General features: G+C 37.0%; 1 protein-coding gene across 1 annotated transcript; it reads right to left on the bottom strand.

Moving 5' to 3' along the window:
- Nucleotides 1-18,510: 18,510 nt before the first annotated feature.
- LOC133035372 (cold shock domain-containing protein 3-like) lies at nucleotides 18,511-20,542 on the bottom strand. Its single transcript, XM_061111213.1, has 2 exons — nucleotides 20,485-20,542; nucleotides 18,511-19,167 (listed from the first exon to the last, which is right to left on the bottom strand). Exons 1-2 carry the CDS (start codon nucleotides 20,540-20,542, stop codon nucleotides 18,836-18,838), a joined length of 390 nt encoding a protein of 129 aa, XP_060967196.1. The 3' UTR covers nucleotides 18,511-18,835.
- Nucleotides 20,543-24,906: the final 4,364 nt, after the last annotated feature.

Genomic DNA, 24,906 nt, shown 5'->3' with positions numbered 1-24,906 from the left:
AAATTAAAATTAAGTTATAAACACTTAATTTGAAAATATTCCATTTTAAGTTAATATTCGAAAAGATATTAACTTAAAAAATATCTAAAGAATCTTAATAACCAATGCCTAAAATTCCTCAACTTAATTTTGAAATTTTAAATCCAAAAGATATTCAGATTTAAGTTGGTTAGTTATAGATAACTAAATATCAACTTAAATAGGAATATTTAATGAAAAATTTAAATTAAGCTTCAGAAAGAATCTAGATGGTTATAATTCTATATTTAATTAAATACAAGAAAATACATATAGTTTAGCTTAGAATATAAAATTCTTTAAACTATGATTTTCTTAAATTAATTTCAAAATAAATGATATTAATTATGTTGCTAATCAATTTTATTAGGTTAAACTAATTTCATTAACCTAGTACAGTTATTCAAATCAGGCAAATGGGCCTTCACAATTGGGGTGGTTCATGTGAGGGGGTGCTGGGTTCAGTATGTCGAACCCACTTCTATGGCTCCCAATTCTCACACAAGGCCCAAAAGAGAGGAATTTAACCTTAAAATGAACAACTGTTATTAATTGAATAGGCCCAAAAACTAAATGGGCCTAAATAAAATTTATCAAGAACTATGACATTTTATTTAGCAACGATAACCTATATGCATCTATAATGAAATTAAACACATAGGCTCACACAGGCACACTTTGGATGGGTCCTATCATGTTGCTAGGTCATACATAGATGAAAGAAGATTGTAAATATACCTGTTACAAATTATTTACTTGACCAAGGGAGCCATCAGATCATTAGATCTGGCAAAAAATAACCATGGCTATTTGTAATCAAGTAATAATAGGTTTTGAAAACTTACAAACAAGCTAAAACACATACTACTGCAACAAGGTTAGGTGGATAGTTGGATGTAGGATTTATTTAATTTTAAATAAATAATTTTGAAAAAATAATTAATTAAATAAATAAAATATTTATTTTCAAAAATTTAAAAAAAAATGAAAAAAAAATCGAAATTTAAAAAAAAAATTAAATTTAAAATTAAACCTACAATTTTAAAAAATTATGTTTCAACCAACCTAAATATCATTTCAAAATTTGCTAACTACTTTTTAAAATTTTAATGTTATTTTATAAATAAAAATTAAATAAAAAATTAAAAAAGATAAATGAATATCTTTTTCAGATTTTAAATGTAATTTAAATAAATAAAATAACAAAATTTAAAAGTTTGCAAAATATCTTACATCTATTTAAAATTACATGATTATAGTTATCTTATTTTAAATTTAAATAAGGTCAAATTATTTAAAAAAAAATTAATTTAAAAATTTAAAATCTGACTTTAAATTTAAAAATAAGATAAGATATAATCAAATTTAAAAATAAGATAGATAATTAAGCAAAATAGATAGATACTAACTATTTTTAAATTAAAATTACACTAATATCATGAATTAAATTTAAAAAATATTAATTAAATTAATTATGATCATTAGAATTGAATTAGGAATAGTAAATGTATAAATACAGAACTACACAAAAACTCGAAAGTTAATTCCATGAAAAAGCATGAAAAAACGAAGAAAAACGAAAAAATTGCAAGTTGTACGGACGGGACGCTGTGCATACCCGTCCGCGCGCGCGTGCTGGGGTGTCATGCGCGTGCAACCTCGGCGGCAGCAGGATTTGTATGAAATCCGCGCGCGCATGAGGTGTGCTGCTCAACCCTAATATTTTCAAAACTTCAAAAAATCATAACTAATTCAAATTAAATCGAAATTGAGTTCTGTAAAAACGTAACTTGCTTAATTTTTTCCATACTATCCAATAAAAATAATTCCAAAAATAGATATTCCTATAAAAGTGGCTGGCCAAGGCTTTATGGATTTGGGCCTAACTTTTTACAATTTTGCAGTTTTATCACTTTTGTATCTGATTTTCTCAAAAATGCCAATTTTCTAATTCAACCATTTAAATGCCAATTCTAACTATTTAATAACTATAAATAATTATTAAATAATATTTTCATTTATCATATTTATTAATTAAACCATACAAAGTATCATAATTGACAAATATGCCCCTAATAACTCTTTCTTTACAATTTCGCCCTTACTTAGTGAAAATTTCACAAATAGACATAGTCTAATTTGAGAATTATAATTGATTAATCAAAACCAATTACATGAGTCTTACAAACAATATTATCTCAACTAGTGCGGGGACCATGGGTCTATATAACCGAGCTTCCAAGAAGTAGATCAAGAATTTATCACTAAAATTCACTAACTTATTAATTCTTCGTTGAATCCACGCATAGAACTTAGAATTGCACTCTCAGTATATAGAATGCTCTATATGTTCCACCATATAGACGCATCATTAGTTATCCATTGTTATAATCCTAATTTGATCAATGATGCTCTATATGAATGATCTACACTGTAAAGGGATTAGAACCGTTACACCCTACTATGTATTTTATCCTTAAAACACTTGACCCCGTATAAATGATATTTCAGCTTATGTGAAATGAGTACTCCACCATTTATGTTCGTTTGGTCAAGCTCGAAGGAGATCATCCTTTGCTTACTATTCGCCAGATAGAAGCTATAGATCCATGTTTATGTTAGCGCTCCCACTCAATTGCACTATCGTGTTCCCAAAATGTACGTATCACCCTGACCTAAAAGTAGGCTTAACTAACAAATCAAAGAACACGAATAGCCTTTCAAGATTGAGCCTAATCATAACAGGATTAAGAACATTTGATCTAGGATCAACTAGGCGATATTGACTTGAATAGATTTTACGGTAAGTTTAATTAAATCTAAGTCAACGTTCAATATCGGTCCCTTCCGATGCATACTCCATGCATCCAACCTGAGCTTTACTTTAACCAATGTTCTGGAAAGAACATAGCATTTCTCCAAATGCAATTAAACTCTTGTTGTAGATTATCATATCAGTAAAACCCTGTGTCTGATAAATTTAGGAAACTTTATTCAAATAGTCATGTTTACTTTCCAAAGTGGTGACAACACAATAAACAGGATCAAGTATGTGAAAAGTGTTTAAGAGGAATTTATAAATCAAATAGACAATTAATAGAGTGAACCAAAACATACACAAATGAATGAAAAATACTTCTGTTTCTTTATTGATGTTGAATAAAATAGATTACATTGAAATGGAGTTTTATTTAGGGCATAAAACCCAACAGTATATTCTTTTTAATTTTTTGAATTATTCTCTTTAAATTGCAAAAAGTATTGTTACAATGTTGCAACCCACCTGCCCGTACTGATGGTCCGGGAAACCATCGAGCCAGGAATGGCTGAAGAAGATGAGTTGGACCCCCGGGTGGGGTCCGAAAAAATTGTGGAAGCAATGGAGGATGTCGAGGAAATATCAGTGTGCGACCTCGACTCCACAAAAGTACTCCGGCTGGGAAAAAGCCTAGATCCGGAGGAAAAAGAAAGAATAATAAAAACACTGAAGGGCGCCATCGACGTTTTTGCATGGCGCCAAGAGGACATGACCGGCATAAGTCCCCATGTCATCACCCACGTCCTCAACGTCAACCCGGACATACCACCAGTCCAACAAAAGCGACGCCCCCTCGACTCGGTAAAGGCCGAGGCCTTAGAGAAAGAGGTGGACAAGCTTCTGATGAACAGCATGATCCGCGACGTATACTATCCGGAATGGCTAGCCAATCCGGTCCTGGTGCCCAAGCCGAACGGAACTTGGCGAGTTTGTATAGATTTCACCGATCTAAGCAAAGCTTGTCTGAAGGACTGCTTCCCGCTGCCCAGGACCGACCAAATGGTAGATGCCACTTCCGGATTCAAATTACTATCCTTCATGGACGCCTACGCCGGGTATAACCAAATAAAGATGCACACGGCGGACCAAGAGTGCACTAGCTTCAGGACCGATCAGGGGGTATATTGCTACCTGGTCATGCCTTTCTGACTGAAGAACGCTGGAGCGACCTACCAGAGAATGGTCAACCGGATGTTCAAGGGCCTCCTGGGGCGAAACATGGAGGTATACGTGGACGATATGCTCGTCAAGTGTAAAGCATGCAATAGCCATGCGGGCGACTTAGAAGAGTGTTTTGAGGTAGTCCGGAGATACAGCATGAAGCTCAACCCAAAGAAATGCACCTTTGGGGTCAAATCAGGAAAACTCCTGGGCTTCATCGTCAGCCAGAGGGGGATTGAGGCAAACCCAGAAAAAATCCAATCTCTCCTGAACATGCCATCTCCCAAGAAGCATAAAGATGTGCAGAGCCTAACCGGAAAGGTTGCTGCCCTTAGCCGTTTCATCTCCCGGTCTACAGACAAGTGCATCCCCTTCTTCAACATATTGAAGAAGTGTCAAAAGTTTGAATGGTCGGACGAGTGCGAGGAGGCATTCAAAAAATTGAAAGAACATATGGCCAAGCCCCCATCCTATCAAAACCCGTTCTCGGAGAGGACCTATTCCTATATTTGGTTGTCTCTGAGCACGCGGTCAGCGCTGCCCTAGTCCGGGAAGAAGAGAAAACTCAACATCCCGTGTACTATGTTAGCAAACGCATGATAGGAGCGGAGACGCGGTACCCCATCATCGAAAAACTGGTTTTCTGCCTCTTAATGGCCTCCAGAAAACTAAGGCCATATTTCCAAGCACACCCGATCAAGGTACTGACCAATCACTCACTCCGGCAAGTCCTACAAAAACCAGAAGCATCCGGTAGGCTCCTCAAGTGGGCAATGGAGTTAAGTCAGTTCGACTTACACTACGTTCCCCGAATCTCCATAAAAGGCCAAGCCTTGGCAGACTTCATTACCGAATGCAATGAAGCCGAGGCAACCGCGAATACGCCAACACAATCAATCCCCACCTAGAGAGTGTTTGTGGACGGAGCCTCCAATGAAAATGGATCCGGAGCGGGGGTGGTAATGATATCCCCGACCGGACTTCAACTCTAGGCAGTCCTGCAGTTCGACTTCTCAGCTTCAAACAACGAGGCCGAATACGAGGCCTTGATAGCAGGGCTGAGGCTAGCGAAGGCCGTAGGGGCCAAAAGAGTGGAAGTCTACAGTGACTCTCAGCTTGTCGTAAATCAGATATCGGGAGAGTAAGAAACGCGTGGCGAGCGAATGGTCGCGTATGTAACAATAGTCCGGGAGCTGCTCCACGAGTTCACGGACTACAAAGTAGAAACAATCCCCGGGAAAAGAACGCTCACGCGGACTGTCTGGCTAAGTTAGCTTCAGATAGTGAAATCGAGGGGCTAGGGTAGTACCAGTGGAACGCTTGGCAAAGCCAAGCATCAAAGTAAAAGAGGCCATAATAACGGTTGGGCAAGAACCCAGGTGGATGGTCCCCATCATAGAATACATAACAAAAGGTGAGTTGCCCCAGGAAAGGGCACTGTCTCGAAAGATTCAGTATCAGGCTCACCGTTATGTAATGATGGATCAAATTCTCTACCGAATAGGACTCAGCATGCCTTATTTAAGGTGTGTATCGGACCCTGAAGCTAGACAAATCATGCTAGAGGTCCACGAAGGGTTCTGTGGAGATCATACAGGAGGACCCAGTCTCTCAAAGAAAATATTGAGATAGGGATACTTCTGGCCAACAATGAAAAAAGATTGTATAGACTACGTCCAAAAGTGTGATTCGTGCCAAAGGTTCGTGAACATACCGAGAGCTCCTCCCAATGAAATTACCCTGATGACTAGTCCCTGGCCCTTCGCGGTTTGGGGAATATATCTTATTGGGTCCCTGCCAACAGGAAAGGGAGGAGTAAAGTATGCAATAGTAGCAGTAGACTACTTCACCAAATGGACGGAGGCTGAGCCCATGAAGACTATAACTGCTAAAAAAGCACTAGACTTTGTTATCAAAAACATAGTGTGTCGATATGGCCTGCCTCACAAAATAGTCTCTGACAATGGAAAGCAATTTGATTGCGAAGAATTTATTGACTTCTGCAACCAACACGGAGTAGTAAAAAGCTTCTCCGCGGTGGCAAGGCCGCAAACAAACGGACAAGCAGAAGCAGTCAATAAGATCCTAAAGGTTACCCTAAAGAAAAAGCTGCTGGCCTGCAAAAACAACTGGCCCGAAGAGTTGCCAAGAGTGTTATGGGCCTAGCGGACGACCCCCAGAACCACGACCGGCCACTCGCCTTTTTCAATGGCGTACGGTTGTGAAGCAATGGTCCCGGTAGAAACGTTATTCCCGTCCCACAGGAGAACAACTTACGATCCGGCCACGAATCAAGCTCTACCTCAAGAAGCTCTGGATCAAGTTGAAGAGCTCCGGGACGAGTCTCAAATACGAATGGCAGCTTATCAAAAGAAGGTGACCAAATATTTTAACTCCAAAGTTAAAAATAAAAAATTTGCTATTAGGGATATGGTCCTAAGAAGAGTCTTCCCAGCCACCCAGGAGCCTAGAGTGGGGGTACTTGGGCCAAATTGGGAAGGACCATATGAAATCGAGGACGAAATCGGTTCAAGCACTTATAAGCTAAAAAGGATGGATGGAACCATTGTGCCAAGGGCCTGGAACGCCGATCACCTCAGAAAATATTACCAATAGTCCAAAAATCTAACTTAGGCTTTGTTTAAAGAGTTTGTACCGTCTAAGTGTATACAGCCTCCGCATGTTAAATAAAATTGAGTGCCTTAAAAACAAAGTTTCTATGCCACTCAGGGGGGTACTAAGGTATACCATACGGACAGACAAAAAACAGACTAAGTAAAATACCTGACCCAAAGGGCAGGTAAAAAAAAAAGAGTATGCACAAAAAAGAAGCATATATAAACATCCTGACCCACAGGGCAGGTTCAAAAGAGAGATATGTGCATCGAATAAGATCATATATATATATAAAAAATCCTAGCCCTAAGGGCAGGTCAAAAAATATATACAAAGGATCCGGAGACAGGCCTTAACTATTGTCTCCCCTTAAATAAAAAATAGCTATATAAATAAAATTGTCTTAAATGTAAGAGAATTGGCTGTAAATAAAAAAAAAAGTAATAAGAAAAATCTGGGTCAAATTCACAACGACCTAGTCAATTCGCGGAGGAAGGCGAGGACCAATGCGCGCCTCCAGCATGGCATCAAGTTTCTTCTTCTTCTCCCGGAGTTTAGCAATCATCTCCGCGGGTTCGGGGTAGAAGTCGAGCTTGATGTTCTGGCCATTTGTAGACTAGGCCATGTAGACGCCATCGTCGAAACGCTTGACGCACCAGCTGCAGGAGACGGGAGAAAGGAGCTCATCTTTCTTAGCCTTCTTCAAGGCTTGATCTTTGAAGTCCTTGAGCTACTTCAGCTCCACGGCCAGGTTGGCCCTAGACTCCAAGTATGCCTGGTGAACTTCCTCTAGGGACTTCACCTTGGCAGCCATTTCATCCAAGGCTTCCCTAGCCTCCCGAAGCTCACGTTTGGCCTTGGCAGTAGCCTCGCCCTCCGCCCCCGGCCTCCTGGTGCTTGGCCTCCAGCCTATCCCTCCGAAGGGCCTCATCCCGGATCATCGCCTCCGCTTGTGCCTCCCTCCGCCTGGCCTCTTCCTCGAGCTTGGCCTTGGCAAGGGCCTCCCGGCGCTCAGCATCCTCCTGGTACGTCCGCCTTTCAGCAGTCAAATCCTAAAGGATCTTCATGACTTCGTCCATGCCCCCAAATTCAGACAAGACGAAGCCATGGTTAATTAGGTTCTTGGAAAGGCGGCCGGCCTCGGCAGCGAGCTGGAAAAGGATACAAGTATGAGTAAAAGTCCTTAAGAGAAAATAATGAGGAAAAAAGGTAAACTACGAAATACTTACCACAGTCAGGGAGTGGCTGAGATCCTGGACTTGATAGATGGAGTTCAAGGATGCACAAGCAGCGAACCGCTTGGGTGCACACCGGGTGAGCTGAGACACAAACTCGCCGGTCATCTCCGCGACAAAGGGAGCCAAGGTAGGACCGAGGAAACGATTCAACCAATCCGACAGGGGGTCCAAATTTAGATCCCACGGATTTTGATAGTTCTGATCGTTGAGGGTATTTTGCATTTCAATCCGCAAAACCCTCCTCAAAGCCTCCACGTTAGCATGCCCCCGGGAGTACTCGTCCATGGCGTAGTTGTGTTTGGCTATCCGGAGTTCCTGCCTCGCCTCATCCCCAGGAACCGGAGTCAGCACTATGTTGGGAGGCACTGTGTATTCCTCCGCCTCGGGAGAGATCCCGGAATCAGGGCTAGGGGCCGGAGTATCAGCTCTCTGCTACCGTTTGGGCACCTCCTCGGCAACCATCTTACCCTTGCGCTTGCGAATTAGAGCAACTTCTTGCTCTTCTTCACCTTCTTCAACTTCCTCAGGAAGAGCCCATTGCTCTTCTTGACCTTCTTTAGCTTCCTCAGGAAGCGCCTCCTCCTCATCCACTAAGTCAATAGTGTCTGGAGGGGCACTGGAAGAAGGTTTCAAGGGAGTAACCACCTGGGAGGAAGTTAAAGGAAGGGGAGCGTCAGGAGTGGGAGCTCTGGCAAGTGCGGCCAAAATGGCATCCATGGAATTACCTGCTACAACAAAAGAAAAGAGGCAAGTGTTAGAATATCCATGGAAACAGTAAACACTCGAATAAAGCAATCAAGCTAGTCCTACCCTGACTCTCTAATTCGGCCCTAGCAAAGTTCTGAATCTTAACGCTGGTTGCATCATCCCCGAGATAGCAGTCCGAAGGCCGGAACCAGCTGGAAGAAATGTAGGCCGAAGGGTCCAAGGGAACGGGCTCCGGAGGACCAGAACCCATCCGGGACCGACCTAGGAAATCTCCTAAGTTGGAAAAATAATAATCCTTCATATGGTCTCCCCACCGGGTCGAGGGCATCCTAAACCTATGGAGACGCTCATCGAACCCTACAGGCCTAAGGCTGGCATATTCGCTAACGGAAGGAATGTAATGTATTGCTAAAGGAGACTTACCGGAGCCGGAAGTACTGGCATCAGGAGCCCCGGTGTTTGGCACCTGAACCGAAGGCTTTGGCCTGGGAGCCCTCCTCTCAGCCGGGCTCCCAATGCGAATGGACCTCCCAGCAATCGCCTGGCTTCTCCTCTCGACCGGTCTCCCCACGCGAAGGGGCCTCCCGAAAGCTGCCTGGGCCTTGGAATAAGCCTTCTCCTGGCCCTTCCGGTAGAGATACTCCTGGTACGTCTTCTCTGCGGTGCCGATGAGTTCATCCCGGAAGGTCTTCTCCACGGCAGGCACCCTCACATTTGGACAGATAACCTTAGAAAGGTTAGAGTCCTCCACTGATTTGTGCGGCAGGATCAGCTTGGCCTTCCGGCAGTTCTCCGTCGTGACTAAGCCCCCGACGTCAAGATCCGCCCGGTCGTAAGTCGCAAAGACCTGGGCCCTCCGGAGAAAGACCTCAGTAGGCGCGGTCCGCTCGTAGGGGGGAATCCTGACCCACTCTGTGAGAAGCTCCGGGTGCTCCACAGCTCGGAACCCGGAGGAGAAGAAGAAGCGGTGGCGATACTCCTTAACATGAGTTTGCCGATTATAAGGGACCACCCCATCATTTGAAGGGTGGGCCCGGAATCCGTAAAAACCGTCTTTAAGTTTGTCCCCCTTTTTGGGGACGGAAACAAGTTCATAAAAATACAAAATCTCCGCCGAACTAGGAGAGCCCCATCCCCGGCGGAGTAAAAAATAAACAAGCCTGAAAGCAGGCGGTAAGCTTAGGGAATCAGTTGGTATGGCGCAAGGCCGAAAAATACTAAAAAATTAATAAAATAGTCTTGAAGAGGAAGCATGGCCCCGGCCATCAGGTGAGTCTGGCTCCAAGCCACGAAGCCGCCATAGTTATGGTTGGGCGTCTCCGCATCTCGGGGCGGCTGGTGATACGTCCCAGATGTCGAGGGTTTAATTCCAGCCACCTCCACGATGTTCTCCAGCTGGTGGGGGCAGGTTAGGGTGGAATGAAGCTCAGCCGCCTCCCATCCTGTGGCCCGAGGTTTATACCCCTCCTGGGCAACGGGACCCAGCGTGACGTCTTCAAGGGTAGCCAGACGCTTACCACTCTTCTTGGACGATTTTGAGCCGGACGCAGACATGTTTTGATTCTGAAAAAAGAGTTAAGATTCCAGCAATTAGGCCCCATACCAAACCCTAAATAAAAAAATGGAATGGGGGTCCCCTAACCGCTGGAAAGAGGCCCCCTCCGGACATCTGTCAACCAAAAAACCTTAGAAGGATTTCCTGGACAAAAGTCGGGTGCAAAGAACTCACAGAAGGCGACATTGCGCGTAAAAGGAAAAGAAATGGCAGAAAATCGAGAAAAACGAAGTCTTCTCTATGCCCTTGAAGGCCAGTACACGAAGAGTGTATGGTCCTTTGCAAAAAATAACAACAAGTACGGGACAAGAGTAACCCTAACACCAGAGAAGGTGAATCTAGACCTGTTACGTGAAAAACTCAAAAGAATACATTCCCAGAAACTTCAAATACCAAACCCAGAAAAACAAACAGATAAGTAAAGCATGCCATAAACACGAACAGTAAAGCAAGGGATGCGAGAAACTTACAGTGAAGTGTTGAAACTGGGGGTTCTGTTGTCGATCAAACAAAGGAAATATAGGCTGACAGTGGTGAATGAAGGATAGCAGGGAAATTTGTAGAGTGTTCGAAGGTTTTTTCTTGGTCTGGGGATTTTGCTCTGAAAAACTCGAACAAAGTTGGCAAGAAATGGAAAGTAACCAAATGAAGGAAAGATGGTGGCTTTTATAGGCCAAAGTGCATGAGGAACAGGCACTACCACCTACCAATCGAACGGCTGGGGAGGCGCACGATTCGAATTCCCAAGAATCAACGGTTGGATTGATTCGTAATTAAGGCGGTGGAAACGCTTGAGTATCCGTCTGACACCATTAATGCGCCGTATCAATCAATGGGCATGAAACAAATCGACATCTGCAAAAAGTGAATCGCTGCATTAAAGGCGATCATTAAATGCACCTTCACGCGCTCAAAGCTCGTGCCAGGAAACCGAGGGGTCAACCGGAGGCACTTGAACAAGCCTTGTTTTCTTTTTCAAATAAACAAGGCTTGGGGGGTAAATGTTGCCCCTGATTTTTCCCAATATACGTGGACCAACCGGACAGGGACACGTGGATCAAAACGTCTTAATGCTTGAATTATTTGCTAAGTCTTTGTGATATAAGACAGCATCCGAGACATGCCTCCCGGAGAAGGCATGCTGAGCCCCATACACTCCTGAATGCCCAAGTAATACTAAGGCATCTCCGCGAGGTGTCAGGCTTCCCCTAAGCAGTCAATTCGCATTTAATGCCGCATGGGAGGAAGCGTGTTGGGACTGCTACACGCAATAAAGTCTGACGGCACAACCCCCAATCTGCAGCTGCGAAGTAATGATCATTTAAGTCTATTGACGGCTACACTGTGAAGGGTCACATCAGTCGAAAGACAATAAGGACATTCCACATAAAATCCCTACTGCACCTAGGGACTTGACCATGCATTACTCATGGTATATTCATTGGGAATACCCATCTTTATGGATTTTACAGATACACATGTACAATAATACTGGGGATTACCCCACCAAAAACACTATAAATACCCCCTAAAAGCTCATTAAATGGGGTCGAGAATTTGGGGTTGCATAAGAGCAAGAAGAGTAAATACTCACCCAGAACATTCTCTGTATTTATAAGAGTAAATACTCACCAAGAACATTCTCTGTATTAAACACATCCATAAATAACACAGACTCGTGGACTAAGGCTCATTAACGCCCCAACCACGTAAAAATCCTTCTCTAATTTTCTTACAGTTCTCGAATCTCATAATATTTTATTGGTTGCCGAAAACCTCAGTCAACAGGCAGAATATGGTGTAGACGATGAAGAAGATGAAGAAGATGAAAAGAGAAAAAAATATTCTTAAGCATCTGATACCATATTAGTAAAAGACGTAAAAGTGATTTTATTAATGAAAGTAATAGTATATATACAAGAGGGAATGAGTTGTTGTAACATAACACATCATAACAGAAAATTTTTATGGAATGAAACTAACTGACAAGATTAAACTAACAACAACCAAATAACCGACTATTTAAGACTTCTCGCTCATTCTTCTTCTTTTCATCTTTATCATTTTGGCTACCCTTTTCTTCAGATACTGCATAAAAAAATCACATCAACTAGGCAAAATAGAAAAATTAAGTGTTGAGAGTATTGAAAAATTATAATTTTACACAACTGAGGGAAGGATCAGACTGTTTGCTCAATAATTAATTACAAGCCACAAGATTGATATAATTAAAAGGAATACCTGAAGATATCAATGTACCTGGATTCTCTTCCTTCTGTTGAAGATTCTAACTCTACCAACCTCTTCTCAGGTTCCAAATCAAACGACATCTTCTTTTACCTCGACGCCACCCAATCGATTTGTGATACTTTCCTCGGTGCTAGAGTTTGTTAGACCAATCAGAAATCTAACACTAATGGAATTTCGTTCTCAAAATCAAGAAAAACGACAAGAAAAGAGTATTTCATCAGTATTTCAAGCACATTCTATAAGTTTCAGATGAAATTGGACATAGGAAGAAGAAGATAAAGCTTCACCTGAATCTGTCGCGAGAAAACAAACTGTGGAGATCAATTCCTTTCACGTACCCGCCGGCTAATTTTGAAACCATCGTTGTAGATGCAGAATTGAAGACAAAAATCAAACAATATTACCACAAATTAGGTCACGTTTGGAAACGAAGCTACTTACTCTACGGAGTTTCTGGTACTGGAAAACCAGCTTCATTGCCGCCATGGCTAGATTCTCTGCTATGATGGGTACGAGATATGTCCAAGGTCTCCGAATGGAAATATAGATCTAATGAATGGAATCGTAATTTAAAGGGAATTAGTTTCATCACGATCGTCAAGTTTTATTTTTTATAGATATTTTTCTTTATTTATTATTTTTTTTTTTGAGTTAACGGGAGATTTATAAGTGTCGTTAAATTTTACAGAAAACAAAATAAAACGTTAAACTAAGAATTGTCGAATATATATAATTTTTTAAATAAATATAATTTAAAAGTTTTCTACTCGCACGCGGTTTCGTTTCCTAATTTCTTTAAGTCAATTCGTGATCAAATGTGTATAATTTGTAATATTTTAGTCATCAAGTGCTCGTTTTTTTTTTATTATTTGTTTGAGAAAAGCAAGCGGGCTATACTTAAGTCAGAATTAATGGGCGTATACAATCAATTAAATCTGGATAACTATAACTATAGCAGGTAAGCTACCCGCGGAGACATTTCACTGCAATATTATATAACTTTTTCATCAACACCCTTATATTGTTTTTAATAAAATGCGCAATTATATTAAATTTAAAAGTAATAGAGCTCTTGATCATTACATATATTAAGTTGTTTGGCATGAAAGAGGGATCAATTATACTAGTTATATTACTGATAAAAGTTCAGTTAACTACATTGTAATATTACAGTCTTAAAATATAAGAAAAATTATAACTAGAATTTTATATTGAAGCACATAGTTACTAATACTCCAAATAAATGTAATTCCTTTTAACGTGTTCTGTTTCAGGATTACTTTAAATTATCCCAAACCAATGCTTTCAGCGAATTACTAATTCCAAAACTAATAAGCAATCCGTAGCTTCTTGAATGAGAGAATCAGTTAAATTGAGAGCAGGTAGCGGTAACTAATAAGTTTAACATTTCAAGTAAATAATTAATGATCTCATGAATTACATTGCATGCATGGCCTTTTAAATTGACTGTATTTAACTAATTGACAAGGTTCTTCTGTCACATCATGTTGACTTTGGAACCACCAAATAATCAGTGATTGAAGAAGTCCAAAGACATTATAATTTATTAGTGCCTATAGCGCTATCAATAGATAGTACCGGTATGGGTCTTTTTATAATTATTATTAAAATAAAATAATTAAAACTCAATATTTCCTTCAAAAAAAAAAAAAAAAAAAAAAAAAAAAAAAAACTCAATATTAAAATCTTATAAGATATATGGAAGGGTGAAGTTAAGAGGGCATGCGGGGTCATTTAACTTTTTGTTAATTATATTTTTATGTACATATTTTTCAATATTTTAGATTTTGTCCCCAAAAAATTAATATTTTTTATTTATATTATTATAGATTTTTTTATTCATATTTTTCAATACAAGCTATGCAAGTATACATAATCGCTTTTGTAGTTTAATACGGTAGGACCCGATATTATTTTTACGATGACTGATTATCAAGTATCAATAGTTTATTTTATTTTTTATTTGGCAACTGAAATTAGAATTGTTGAAAATAATAAATAGAAAATTAAACCAAGAAAAAGAATAACAATAAACTTGGTTCAAATATATAAATGAGAGAAATTAGGAATTCTAATCTTCTCTAGTATCCACTTTAGTATTCATTAATGAAATTATAATGATAATTTTCTTAGTTAGATGAAAAACATGAAAAGTGTTTAACATTTGGGTTAAGAAATATAAAACTTGACCTAATAATTTTCTTTCAATATTTCTATGAGAAATTTAAATTATAAGAAGCAATGAACTGAGCCCTAAATCACATTGACTAATTTGATACTCTCATTCTAAATTAAAATCTATGTATATTCAATTTTTGAATTCATAAAGAGAATCTAAGAAGGTGTGCAGTCATTCACATACACAATCATCACAAACTCAATAGATCTTATATGAAGATGAAATAGAAAATTTGTATTAATTTATAATAAAGTTTAAAGAAATTAAATTAAAAATGCTAAATAGAATTTAGTTAAAAATAAAAAGTAACATAATCATTATAATATCTCTAAAAGACATATTCAATTAGAAATTAAAAGAGGAAAGAAAGAAAAAAAAAAAACTAGACTAGAGTTGTGTTGCTCCAATTACTAAAAGGCTAATTTTCGTCGGTTTTTAACTAACATTTATGCTAATCCTATCGGTTCCCATAACCGACGTATATACAGCAGACGCAAAATGGTATTTTTCTGGGTCAGTATTAAACAATCGATATCAAAATATCGCATTGCTTTATAACTGACTAGAAAAGTATAAAAATCATATTTTATACTTTTTTCCATCGGTTTTGTACCGACAGAAACTTAAAAATAGTAAATAAAAAAATACAACCATTTGAGATACTGTTTGAACCAAATATCGATTAATTAACCAAAATTAGATCCAAAATATGCTCCAACCCAAATATCGATTACGAAACCAAAACACAGTTCTTACAAAAAAAAAAACAGATTTGAAAAAATGCTCGAACATCGCTGGGGCTCTCAACTACCAGCGATGAAACCTGCAAAAGAAATAAAAAATTTCCAGATCTAAAAAAGAGAGATCCCGAGAGAGTGATAGAGAGAGATCTAGAGAGAGATAGAACTATACCTTTGGTGCAGCGTGAGTTCGACAGTGGCAAAGGGAGGCAAGGAGGCTAACGGTCAGAGCGCACAGGGGTGGGTCATCGGGGCTGGGCGTCCATCGCGATTGGATGGTTGTTGGGGGCTGTGGTGGGAAAGAGAACTGAGAAAGAGAGAAGGAAAAAGAGAAAGATTATTTCTTTCAAAAAAAAAAAAAGAATGAAGAAGAAGAAGAAAGAGAGATGTAGTTGTAATAGAAGAAAGAGAAAGAGAATAAGATATATTTAAGTGTAGGGTTTTGTTTTAAGGTTTGTAGAATGGGTTTGTGAGGCTTTAAAACTGATGCAAAATTCAAAAATGTCAGTTTTAAAAAGTCACAAAATAGGTTTGCAAGGCTATAAAACTGACGCAAATTCTATATAATTTTTCTTTTAATTTCTGCCTTTTATCGTCGGTTTTGTAATTAGCGAGGGAGAGAGAACCGACGCAAACCATTACTTATTTGTGTCATTTTAAAAACGACGAATCTATTTAATCTGGCACTATTCAGGTCGGTCAACGTGATGAACAGTTGTGTTGACGGACTTGAATAGTGAATTTTGTAGTAGTGGATCTCCAATGTGCTCTATCGTTTGTTCCTTCAAAACCCTCTCAAATTTGACCTAATTACTCTAAATTCGTAAATAAAAGGTCTAGTCCACACAAACTTGCATTTGCATGTAAAAGACCGGTGCTCGCAGATTGGTTTATCTATGTATTTTTCTACTTCGACCTCTCTCAACAAAATGCACATAACATTCACAAAAAAATTCTAAATGCGCTAATGCAAGATGCTCTTGAAAGATGAGAAAGAAATCTAAAACTTTTATGTTCTAATTTTCACTAAAATCTGATTATAATATGATCAAATTTAGGCTTAAAGTTTCACCTTTAATTTTCTTGTAACGTTTTCCTACCAAAAACACAAAAATAACAAACTAATACTAAAACTACACAAAATGAATAAAAGAAACTAAGCATAAGAAAATGAATCTAAAAGACTTTAAAATAACACAAATCCAAAAGAATAATGATGAAAAACAACTCTATTTTGTACAGTTATCATACTTCCAAATTTATCATTTACTCGCCCTCAAGTAAAGAACTTAACCCTAGACTAGACAACTTAACAAGACACAACGCAACTCATTCAAGTCAATCAAAATACAAATAAGCCTTAATTTGACAAAAAAAGACATGCAACATTGTTTTTAGAAAATTCAAATCATATGCTCTAATTAATAATTTTAGCTCAATTACATCCATTAACTCAATTCTTTCTTTCAGCTCATAAAATCATAATAAGATTCAACCAACAATTGAAACAATTTATACATGTCAGTACAACCATCAAACTATCAACAAAATTCATTCCATATGGTTGTACTACTCGCTATATATTTTCCACTAATATAAACCAATGCATGATTAAGAATCAAAAGGTGTTTTTAGGTTTATAATGAAAGGCTTAGATAACAGTAGATAGTATAGTCATTTAAGCTCATGTACCATAAGCTTAGAAACTTTATAAACCAATCTTGATATTCACACTATAATTCAACACAACCTCACATGCAGATATTAAAAATTTAGGAAGGATCAATTTTAAGATGTTATGTTGTCGAATTTTTGAGAGCATAATATTTTGAATTTGATTATTATTTTTTTAAAATAAATGTTATTAATTTAAAGAAATAAAAGTTAGAATATCAATGGAAAGTGCAATTTTCTTATAGTGCTTGAGGTATCATTTTTCATGGACCTTGTAGCACAAACATATACAATAAACTAGATAGAAAAATTAAACTAAAAAAATAAATTAAAAATAAAATTAACTATTTTGACATTGATAAATTTTCAGTCACCGAAAATGGTGCCAAAAACTTCTTCTGAAAGATGAAAAAGACATCTTAAAGTTTTATGTTTTGACTTTTATCAAAATAGGATTAGAACATAGTTAAATTTTAAATTATAATTTCTGCTTTATCTTTCTTGCAAAATTTTCCTACCATATATACCACAATAACAAATTAATACTAAAACTAAGCAAAATGAATAAAATAACATAAGAAAATAAACCCAAAAGACTCTAAACTAACACAAATCTAAAAGATTAATGATGAGAAATAATTTTATTTTGTAGAGTTATCATATAGTCGCAGCTATTCTATTTTATAAGGAACCCCTAAATGTTTGTGCATCGATACACTCCAAGAGGCTTTTTATGCGTTTCTAAACGGTATAAAGACCTCATATGCGAACAACATCAGGGAACTCGTGAGTATGACAGTTGCTCAGAATAAGGATAGTCGATGTGCGATGTCAACATTCATTTAAATATTAAATAAGAATAGTCAAAACTGTTATTTATTTTATAGACCTTTTTTTTTACGTTAATTGAATATAATTAACATTGTAATAATCCAGACTAATCGATTATGTAAATTGAATGATCACTTGCTTTCTATATAAAGGAGTGATCCAATCTATTTATTGAGTTTTTTGGAAACTAAATATATTTAGAGCTTAAAGAAATACGAATAATAATTAATAAACAGACAGGTTCTTACAGGGTTTAGGCATTAATGATCGTTAGTCTACGGGTCCATTGTATTGGCCTCTTTGGGCAATTTATTTTTGAGATTACAAGGTCATTACAGTAAAGATTATTCTAGATATCTTCTTATACTTTGAGAGGGAGCTTCTTAGAATTTTTGGCAGAGTGCCTGTAAGTAACACTACTACAAAAATGACATTTTGCTTCGGTTAGGGTAACCGACGTAATAACCACAGACGCAAATAGTCATATTTTTTGCTTTAGTTTAGAACGGACGCCAAATGTTTTTTTGTCTCGGTTATGAACCGAAGCAAAAAAAAAGTTATTGCTTCGGTTCATAACCGAAGCAAAAAACCAATGCAATGACGCTAATTGTTTTTTGCTTCAGTTATGAATTGAAGCAAAACCATTTAAAAAAAAAAAAAAATCTAAAACCAAATAATTCCAACCAAAAATAAAAACAATATGCAGGATAACTACCCAAATTTATTAATCAAATCACATAAAAAATAATGTACTATTCATATAATAAAATATGGTACTGTGATTATGTAAATACATTCATATAATAAAATATGGTACTGTGATTATGTAAATACAATATGACTAACATAGTTATTTATTTTTTTTCATCATCATCATATATCATCATCCTTAGAAACAACTCAAAAATCAAAACCCCATTAAGAAAGAAAAAAACATCTTCCTATGTATAAACCCACCACAGCTTAGAATGAACAAAATAAAAACCAAAAGATGAAATTGGAAAATAGAAAGGAGGAGAATATTTACTAATTACTCTCTTCTTTCTTTCTTCTGTGCTTCCTTTTCTTCTTCATTGTGAGAAATGAAACTGCCTCAGTGCACTCCCTTGCGAAATGCCCAGGTTTTCCACAACTGTAACAACCGCCGCTGCCACCACCAGCATCACCGCTACAAAACCTTCCACCACCACCGCCTCCACGGCCACCGCTAGCACTGCTGCAATCCCTAGCCAAATGACCGACTTCTCCACAGTTATAGCAAGCACCAGAACCTCCACCACGGCCACCACCGCTAGCGCTACTACAATCCCTAGCAATATGGCCAAAATCGCCACAATTGTAAGAAGCTCCGCCGCTTCCTAGTTAATTAACAACAAAAGAAAGGGTTAGACAGATATTCAAATCAGAGAATTTGTCTTCTCTTTAAAAGCCATTATTCTAGATTAAACACAACTGAAGCCATTATTCTAGATTAATCACATTATGTTGATCAATAAAAAAAATGTGTGAGTGACTCTATTACCAACAATAATATTAATCTCTTTTCCATCATGCTTTTGTTATGATACATATACGCACACTCATATATACATACATATAGAGAAAGGGTTAGACAGATATCCAAAGCAGAGAATTTGTCTTCTCTTTAAAAGCATTAACAAAATAAAATTTGGCTAGCAGTTTCAATGCAAAAAATGAGATTAACCCCAGCACTATACACTCTAACTTCAAAATAAGAACTACCTGTCATCATCCCCTACAAACTTACAAGTTTAACTATGCCGAAACAGAGTCCACTCTACTATAAAATGAAAAAGGCAATCATTGTCAAAGAAAAAACATAAGGCATTTAAATTAAATAAAGTAGCAATTGCAGCACAAGGACAATACAAGTTTCATGATAAATAAGGACAACTTAAATTATGTGAAGTACAAAAAGAATAAAAAGAATTATAATACAATGTAACATCGTAGTAGTAATTATTAAAGATAAATAAGAAAAAGGCCCAAAGAGTAACTTAATGAATTGCTATATCAAACTAACTTTTTTTATTTTTTTCCTTTTAACATCAAAAGGATTTGAAGTTCCCACTTCAAATGCTTCTCTTTCATTTCTACATGGCACTGCGTGTTTTTAAACTATACTACACTGATCAAGATATTTTTTGTAGTAGCACACATCTTATCAAACTATTGTTGAGTTTTTTCAAGTGCTTTCATAATATTGCGCTTACATTTATAAATCTGGCTCTATTATTGGTCATTGCAATGAATAATAGAAATTTATCAGTCATTTGAAATATTGACTGAAGATATAATTCATTCATTGTTTTCCAATCTATATTAATCTAACTTAATTTTTGAAAATCCTCATAAAATCCAAATATGAGTTTAAGAAAAATATAATATACATATAACACAATAACATAGTAAGTAAATATATTGTATGGAAAATGTTAAAAGAAAGAGACTTGCATCATAAGGTTCTAGTGCAAAATTAGTATTTCCATATGCAGCGAGAATTTGGCAGTAAATATTAGGGTGATTTAGATCATTATCAAGAACTAAAGCAAGTTTATATTGACCGTATAATGAAAGAGTTAACAAATTAAAAATATGTAAGAGGTCGACTACTCTAAGTTACAGCATCAAATCAGTCATATAATTAATAGTACTTGCCTTTCCAATAGGGCCTTCTTTTATCTCATCAACTTGTTGCAGCAAACTCTCCATATCAGTTTGGAATATATGAAGGAAATAATTTTTAGCAAAAAGTATAAGTTATGTTATGTTCATACAAAATCTACAGATAACACTGCATTAACCTCTTCATTTTTTTCAACTCCTGTATTGAACTATCATAAGTACTTATATTTCAAGCATATACTTTCAAATGTGCATACCCTATGTATTAGGATTTCCATTCTGACACATTGTTAGGCCTTGGGATTAGTATGGTGGGCTAGCTTATATTAAATAAAAGGGTATTTGAGTCTTTGTTTTTAGGGTAGTGTTTAGGGGAGAATACAATAGTATATATAGGTGAGTAAGATAGTAGAGAAGCTAGGCAATGTTTGAGTAAATCTCTATTTTCACCAAAGGGGCCTAAGGGCTCCTATCCTTTGTAATTGGGTTTGTCATACATTCAATATACATTTCCTATTGTTTGCTACTGTTCTACTCCTATTATTGTTACTGTTTTATTGTGTTCTTGAGTTGGAGTTCTCGGGTCTTATCAATTGGTATCAGAGCAACGATTCTGGTTCTCCACGACAGTGCCGATGTTGCCGTTATTTGAAGGTGAGGATCCATTTGGTTGGGTCCATCGCATAGAACACTATTTTCGGGCTAGTCAGATCCCTGAGAAAGAAAAAATAGTAGTTGCTGAAAAATGTCTAGTGGGTGTTGCTCGACTATGGTTTCAGATGGTAGAAGAGCAAGATCCCATCAAGCATTGGTTGGAGTTTCGAATCACTCTGTTCAACTGTTGCGGTAAAACCGAGAACGATCCATTCGATCAGTTGATGGTTCTCCGATATACAAAGGGAAATTTGATTTTCTATACTTAAAATGTTCAATTTTTTTTTTTGAACCAATACATTTTACACTATGAAAAATATGACTCTTTTTTCAAAACTCCAAAAATACCCCCCTCTATCTACTTTGTCTCTCTCTCTCGGACCGAACAAAAAAAAAAAAAAAAACATATGGTCCGATGGTCGGACCACATGGTCCGATGGGGTCCGACCAATCGGACCCATCGGACCATGTAGTCCGAGCCATCGGACCATGTCCATCTCTCTCTTCGTTTTCCTCAAATTGAAACAAAAAAAAAAAAAGAAAAAAAGGCATATGGTTCGATGGTCGGACCACATGGTCCGATGGGTCTGATTGGTCGGACCCATCGGACCATGTGGTCCGACCATCGGACCATATGTTTTTTTTTTTTTTGTCAGTTCGGTCCGAGAAAGAGAGACGAAGAGAGTGAGAGGGGGCGGTTCGGTTCGGCGTGGATCTACCTTTGACATGGTGGTTCGATTTGGCGTGGATCTCCAGTGGTGTTCGGCCGGTTTTTGTGGTTCACCGTGCGTGGTGGATCGGCGTGCGTGGTGATCGGCGTGCGTGGTGAACGCCGTGCGTGGGTGGTTCGAGGATGAAGGATATGCGTTGATGACGGTGGGTGTGGGGTTTCGGGTTGGGTCGGAGGGGTTGGGGTCGGACTGGGGTTGCTCCGATGGGGGTTTTGGGTGATGGTGGGATGTGGGTGTGGTGCTTTCGTGGTCGGCAGAGAGGAAGAGAGATGCTTGAGTTTAGGGTTTTCAAATGTGAAGGGTATTTTTGGGAAATTAACAATGTGGTCATATATGACCAATTTTAATAACTATGCATTTAGGGAAATAATTTTAGGGTATTGTAAGTATGAAAATTCAAATTTCCCTATACAAATTCGGTGATGGAGTTCAAAAACCAATTCGATCAGATTGCTGCACAACTAATGGGTATCCCAGACACGTTCCACGATATCAATATGCTATCTCATTTAACCATTGTTATAATCTTATTGTGATTTAAAGATCCTCTATATAGATGATCTACATCGAGATGGGATTTCTTTACCGTTCTCACGCCTCAATGTATTTTGCCCCTTAAAACACTTAGCTACCTGTAATTGGTGTTTAGTGATCTAATAATTAGTCAGTTAAACAAGAGCTCATCCATTTACTTCTATTTGCTAAGCTCGAAGGGAATCATCACTTGACTTCTATACACCAGTAGAAGCTATAGATTCCATATTTATGTTCAGCACTCCCACTCAATCATACTATCATGTTCCCAAAATATACGTATCACCCTGACCCAAAAGTAGGCTTAACTAATAAATCAAAGAACATGAATAGCACTCTTGAGTTGAGCCTAAGCATATCAGGATTTAGATTCTTTTAATCTTAAGATCAACTACTGATATTGACTTGGAAAGATATGTATAACGGTAAGTTTGTAATATCTTAACTTAGTTGCAATATCGGTCCAGTCCAATGTATACTCCATACATTCGAAACTAGTATACTTTACTAATGTCCTGGAAAGAACATAACACTTACTCCAAGTGTAAGTACACATCATCGCTGATTATCACATTAGTGTAAATCCAATAACACTGATGAAACAGGGACCAAGTCTTTTGATTCATATGATCACAATCACATTCCACTGTGTTGACGATACTGTAATTGTGAATAAACATATGATCTGGATTTAACTGATTTTGTGTGTATGAATGTAATAAACATATCAAACATATTAAACCATTAGCATGTAAAATTCAGGCAAACATCAATCACTTCTAATTTCTTATATTGATAACTAATCAGATTGTAAAGAGTTTTATTTAGGGCATAAAACCCAACAAACTCCCACTTGCACTAATATAAAACAAACTGTGCAAATAGGTCAATCTGATGTCTTGATCTTCAGATCAAGTGTAGTATATTTGAATCCACCCAAACTTCTCGAAACTAGTTCATAAATACACTTATGAAACATCCTTTACTATATGCTTTACTCATCAAGGGATACTGAAATCTTTACTGTTTTAAAAGTACATCTGGATAAACAGAAGACATATCTCTCATATTTTAAAATATGTAATTGAGATAATACAGTGTAGATTTATCTTCAGTGATATAACTTTCTGGTATTTTCGAATAGACCAAGTTACAATTCTTCTCTGGTAGAGCTTGAATTATTATTCAATAATTCCTCCACTCCCAAAGTAAGCACCATCTCATAGAAATCGAAATTAGATGGTGAGATACAAGGATAACTGATACACAGTTCCTTAATATCTAACATATAGATCACTTTCATAAACCTTTCTTGAATATCTTCTAATGTTCCCTATTTGATTACATCTCAGATAGCTCCCACTCAATAGCAGATGTCTGGTTAAATAATACTTTTAACCTCTGATTGTTTGGAGAGTTACCTAGTTGTGACTTTTGAATTAGTTTGAAACTTTAAGTTAAGACTAAGTCATCAACATAGCAGACTAGTATTTGAAGTGAAAAATACATGCCAGAGATAAAGTAATCAAAATTAAGATACCATAAAATTTTATGAGGATTAAGAATTCTAGGTTCAAGTCATTCGAATGGACTGAACTAGAGTTCTTTATCTTATTCTCATAATTCTGATAAGCTATACCTATCCATGTGAATGGTTAGATTTGCTTTTCAGTAGTGTTCTTAAGTACCTATCACAATTATCAACCTAATGAAGATGGGTATAGAACTTTAAAATTCTTCCACTCAATTAAGGTAGTGTGAAACTTTATCAAAGAACTTTCAAAGGTATCATACTTTTACTTACAACAGTAAAATCGAAATGGAACATACAATCAAGATCAAGAATTTATATTGATAACAGCTAACTCATTATATTACTTCGATGTTTAAATAAGATATGTGTTACATAGGGAATTGTGGAATAGACTCCACCCCTAAGAATATACATATAGGGTACTATGGATAACCTCCACCCCTAAGTATATAGAGATTATGATCCACCCCTAAAGGTTGTAAAGATCATGATTCTCTTAGTGTGATAGAGTTTATGTGGAGTTGAATACTATCCAGAGTTCATTAGATATAAAAGATTGTTGAACTGCATAGTTTTCTTAACTTTTCTCCACCCCTATCAGATCAAAAGATCATTTTATTAAACAAATTCTTAATAATTGTATGAGAATTAACAATTATTGATAAACATAGAAATAATTTCTAGTGTTTATTTAATATAACTCTATGAAGAGTTGTAAATATTATAAAATTTGCATCAATAATAAAAACACTTACACATACAAACATACAAATATAATGTGGTAATAGTTGATGAAGATAAAATAAATGAAGCTCATTCTCATAAATTGCAATATTGATTTCGAAAATAAAAGAAACTTTATTAATATTAAAAAAAATTGCAACAATATGAGAAAAACAGGGATAAATATCCCTAAACTAAAATTTGAAATCCAAATTGTCTTTAAACTAAAACAATTAATTCAAAAATAATTGAAGAGCTTCATCTTCATCTGGACG

The sequence above is a fragment of the Cannabis sativa genome, chromosome 1 (assembly GCF_029168945.1).
Source record: "Cannabis sativa cultivar Pink pepper isolate KNU-18-1 chromosome 1, ASM2916894v1, whole genome shotgun sequence".
NCBI lineage: Eukaryota > Viridiplantae > Streptophyta > Magnoliopsida > Rosales > Cannabaceae > Cannabis > Cannabis sativa.
Note: the sequence above shows the minus strand (reverse complement) of the source record. Positions and strands in the feature narration are given on the sequence as shown.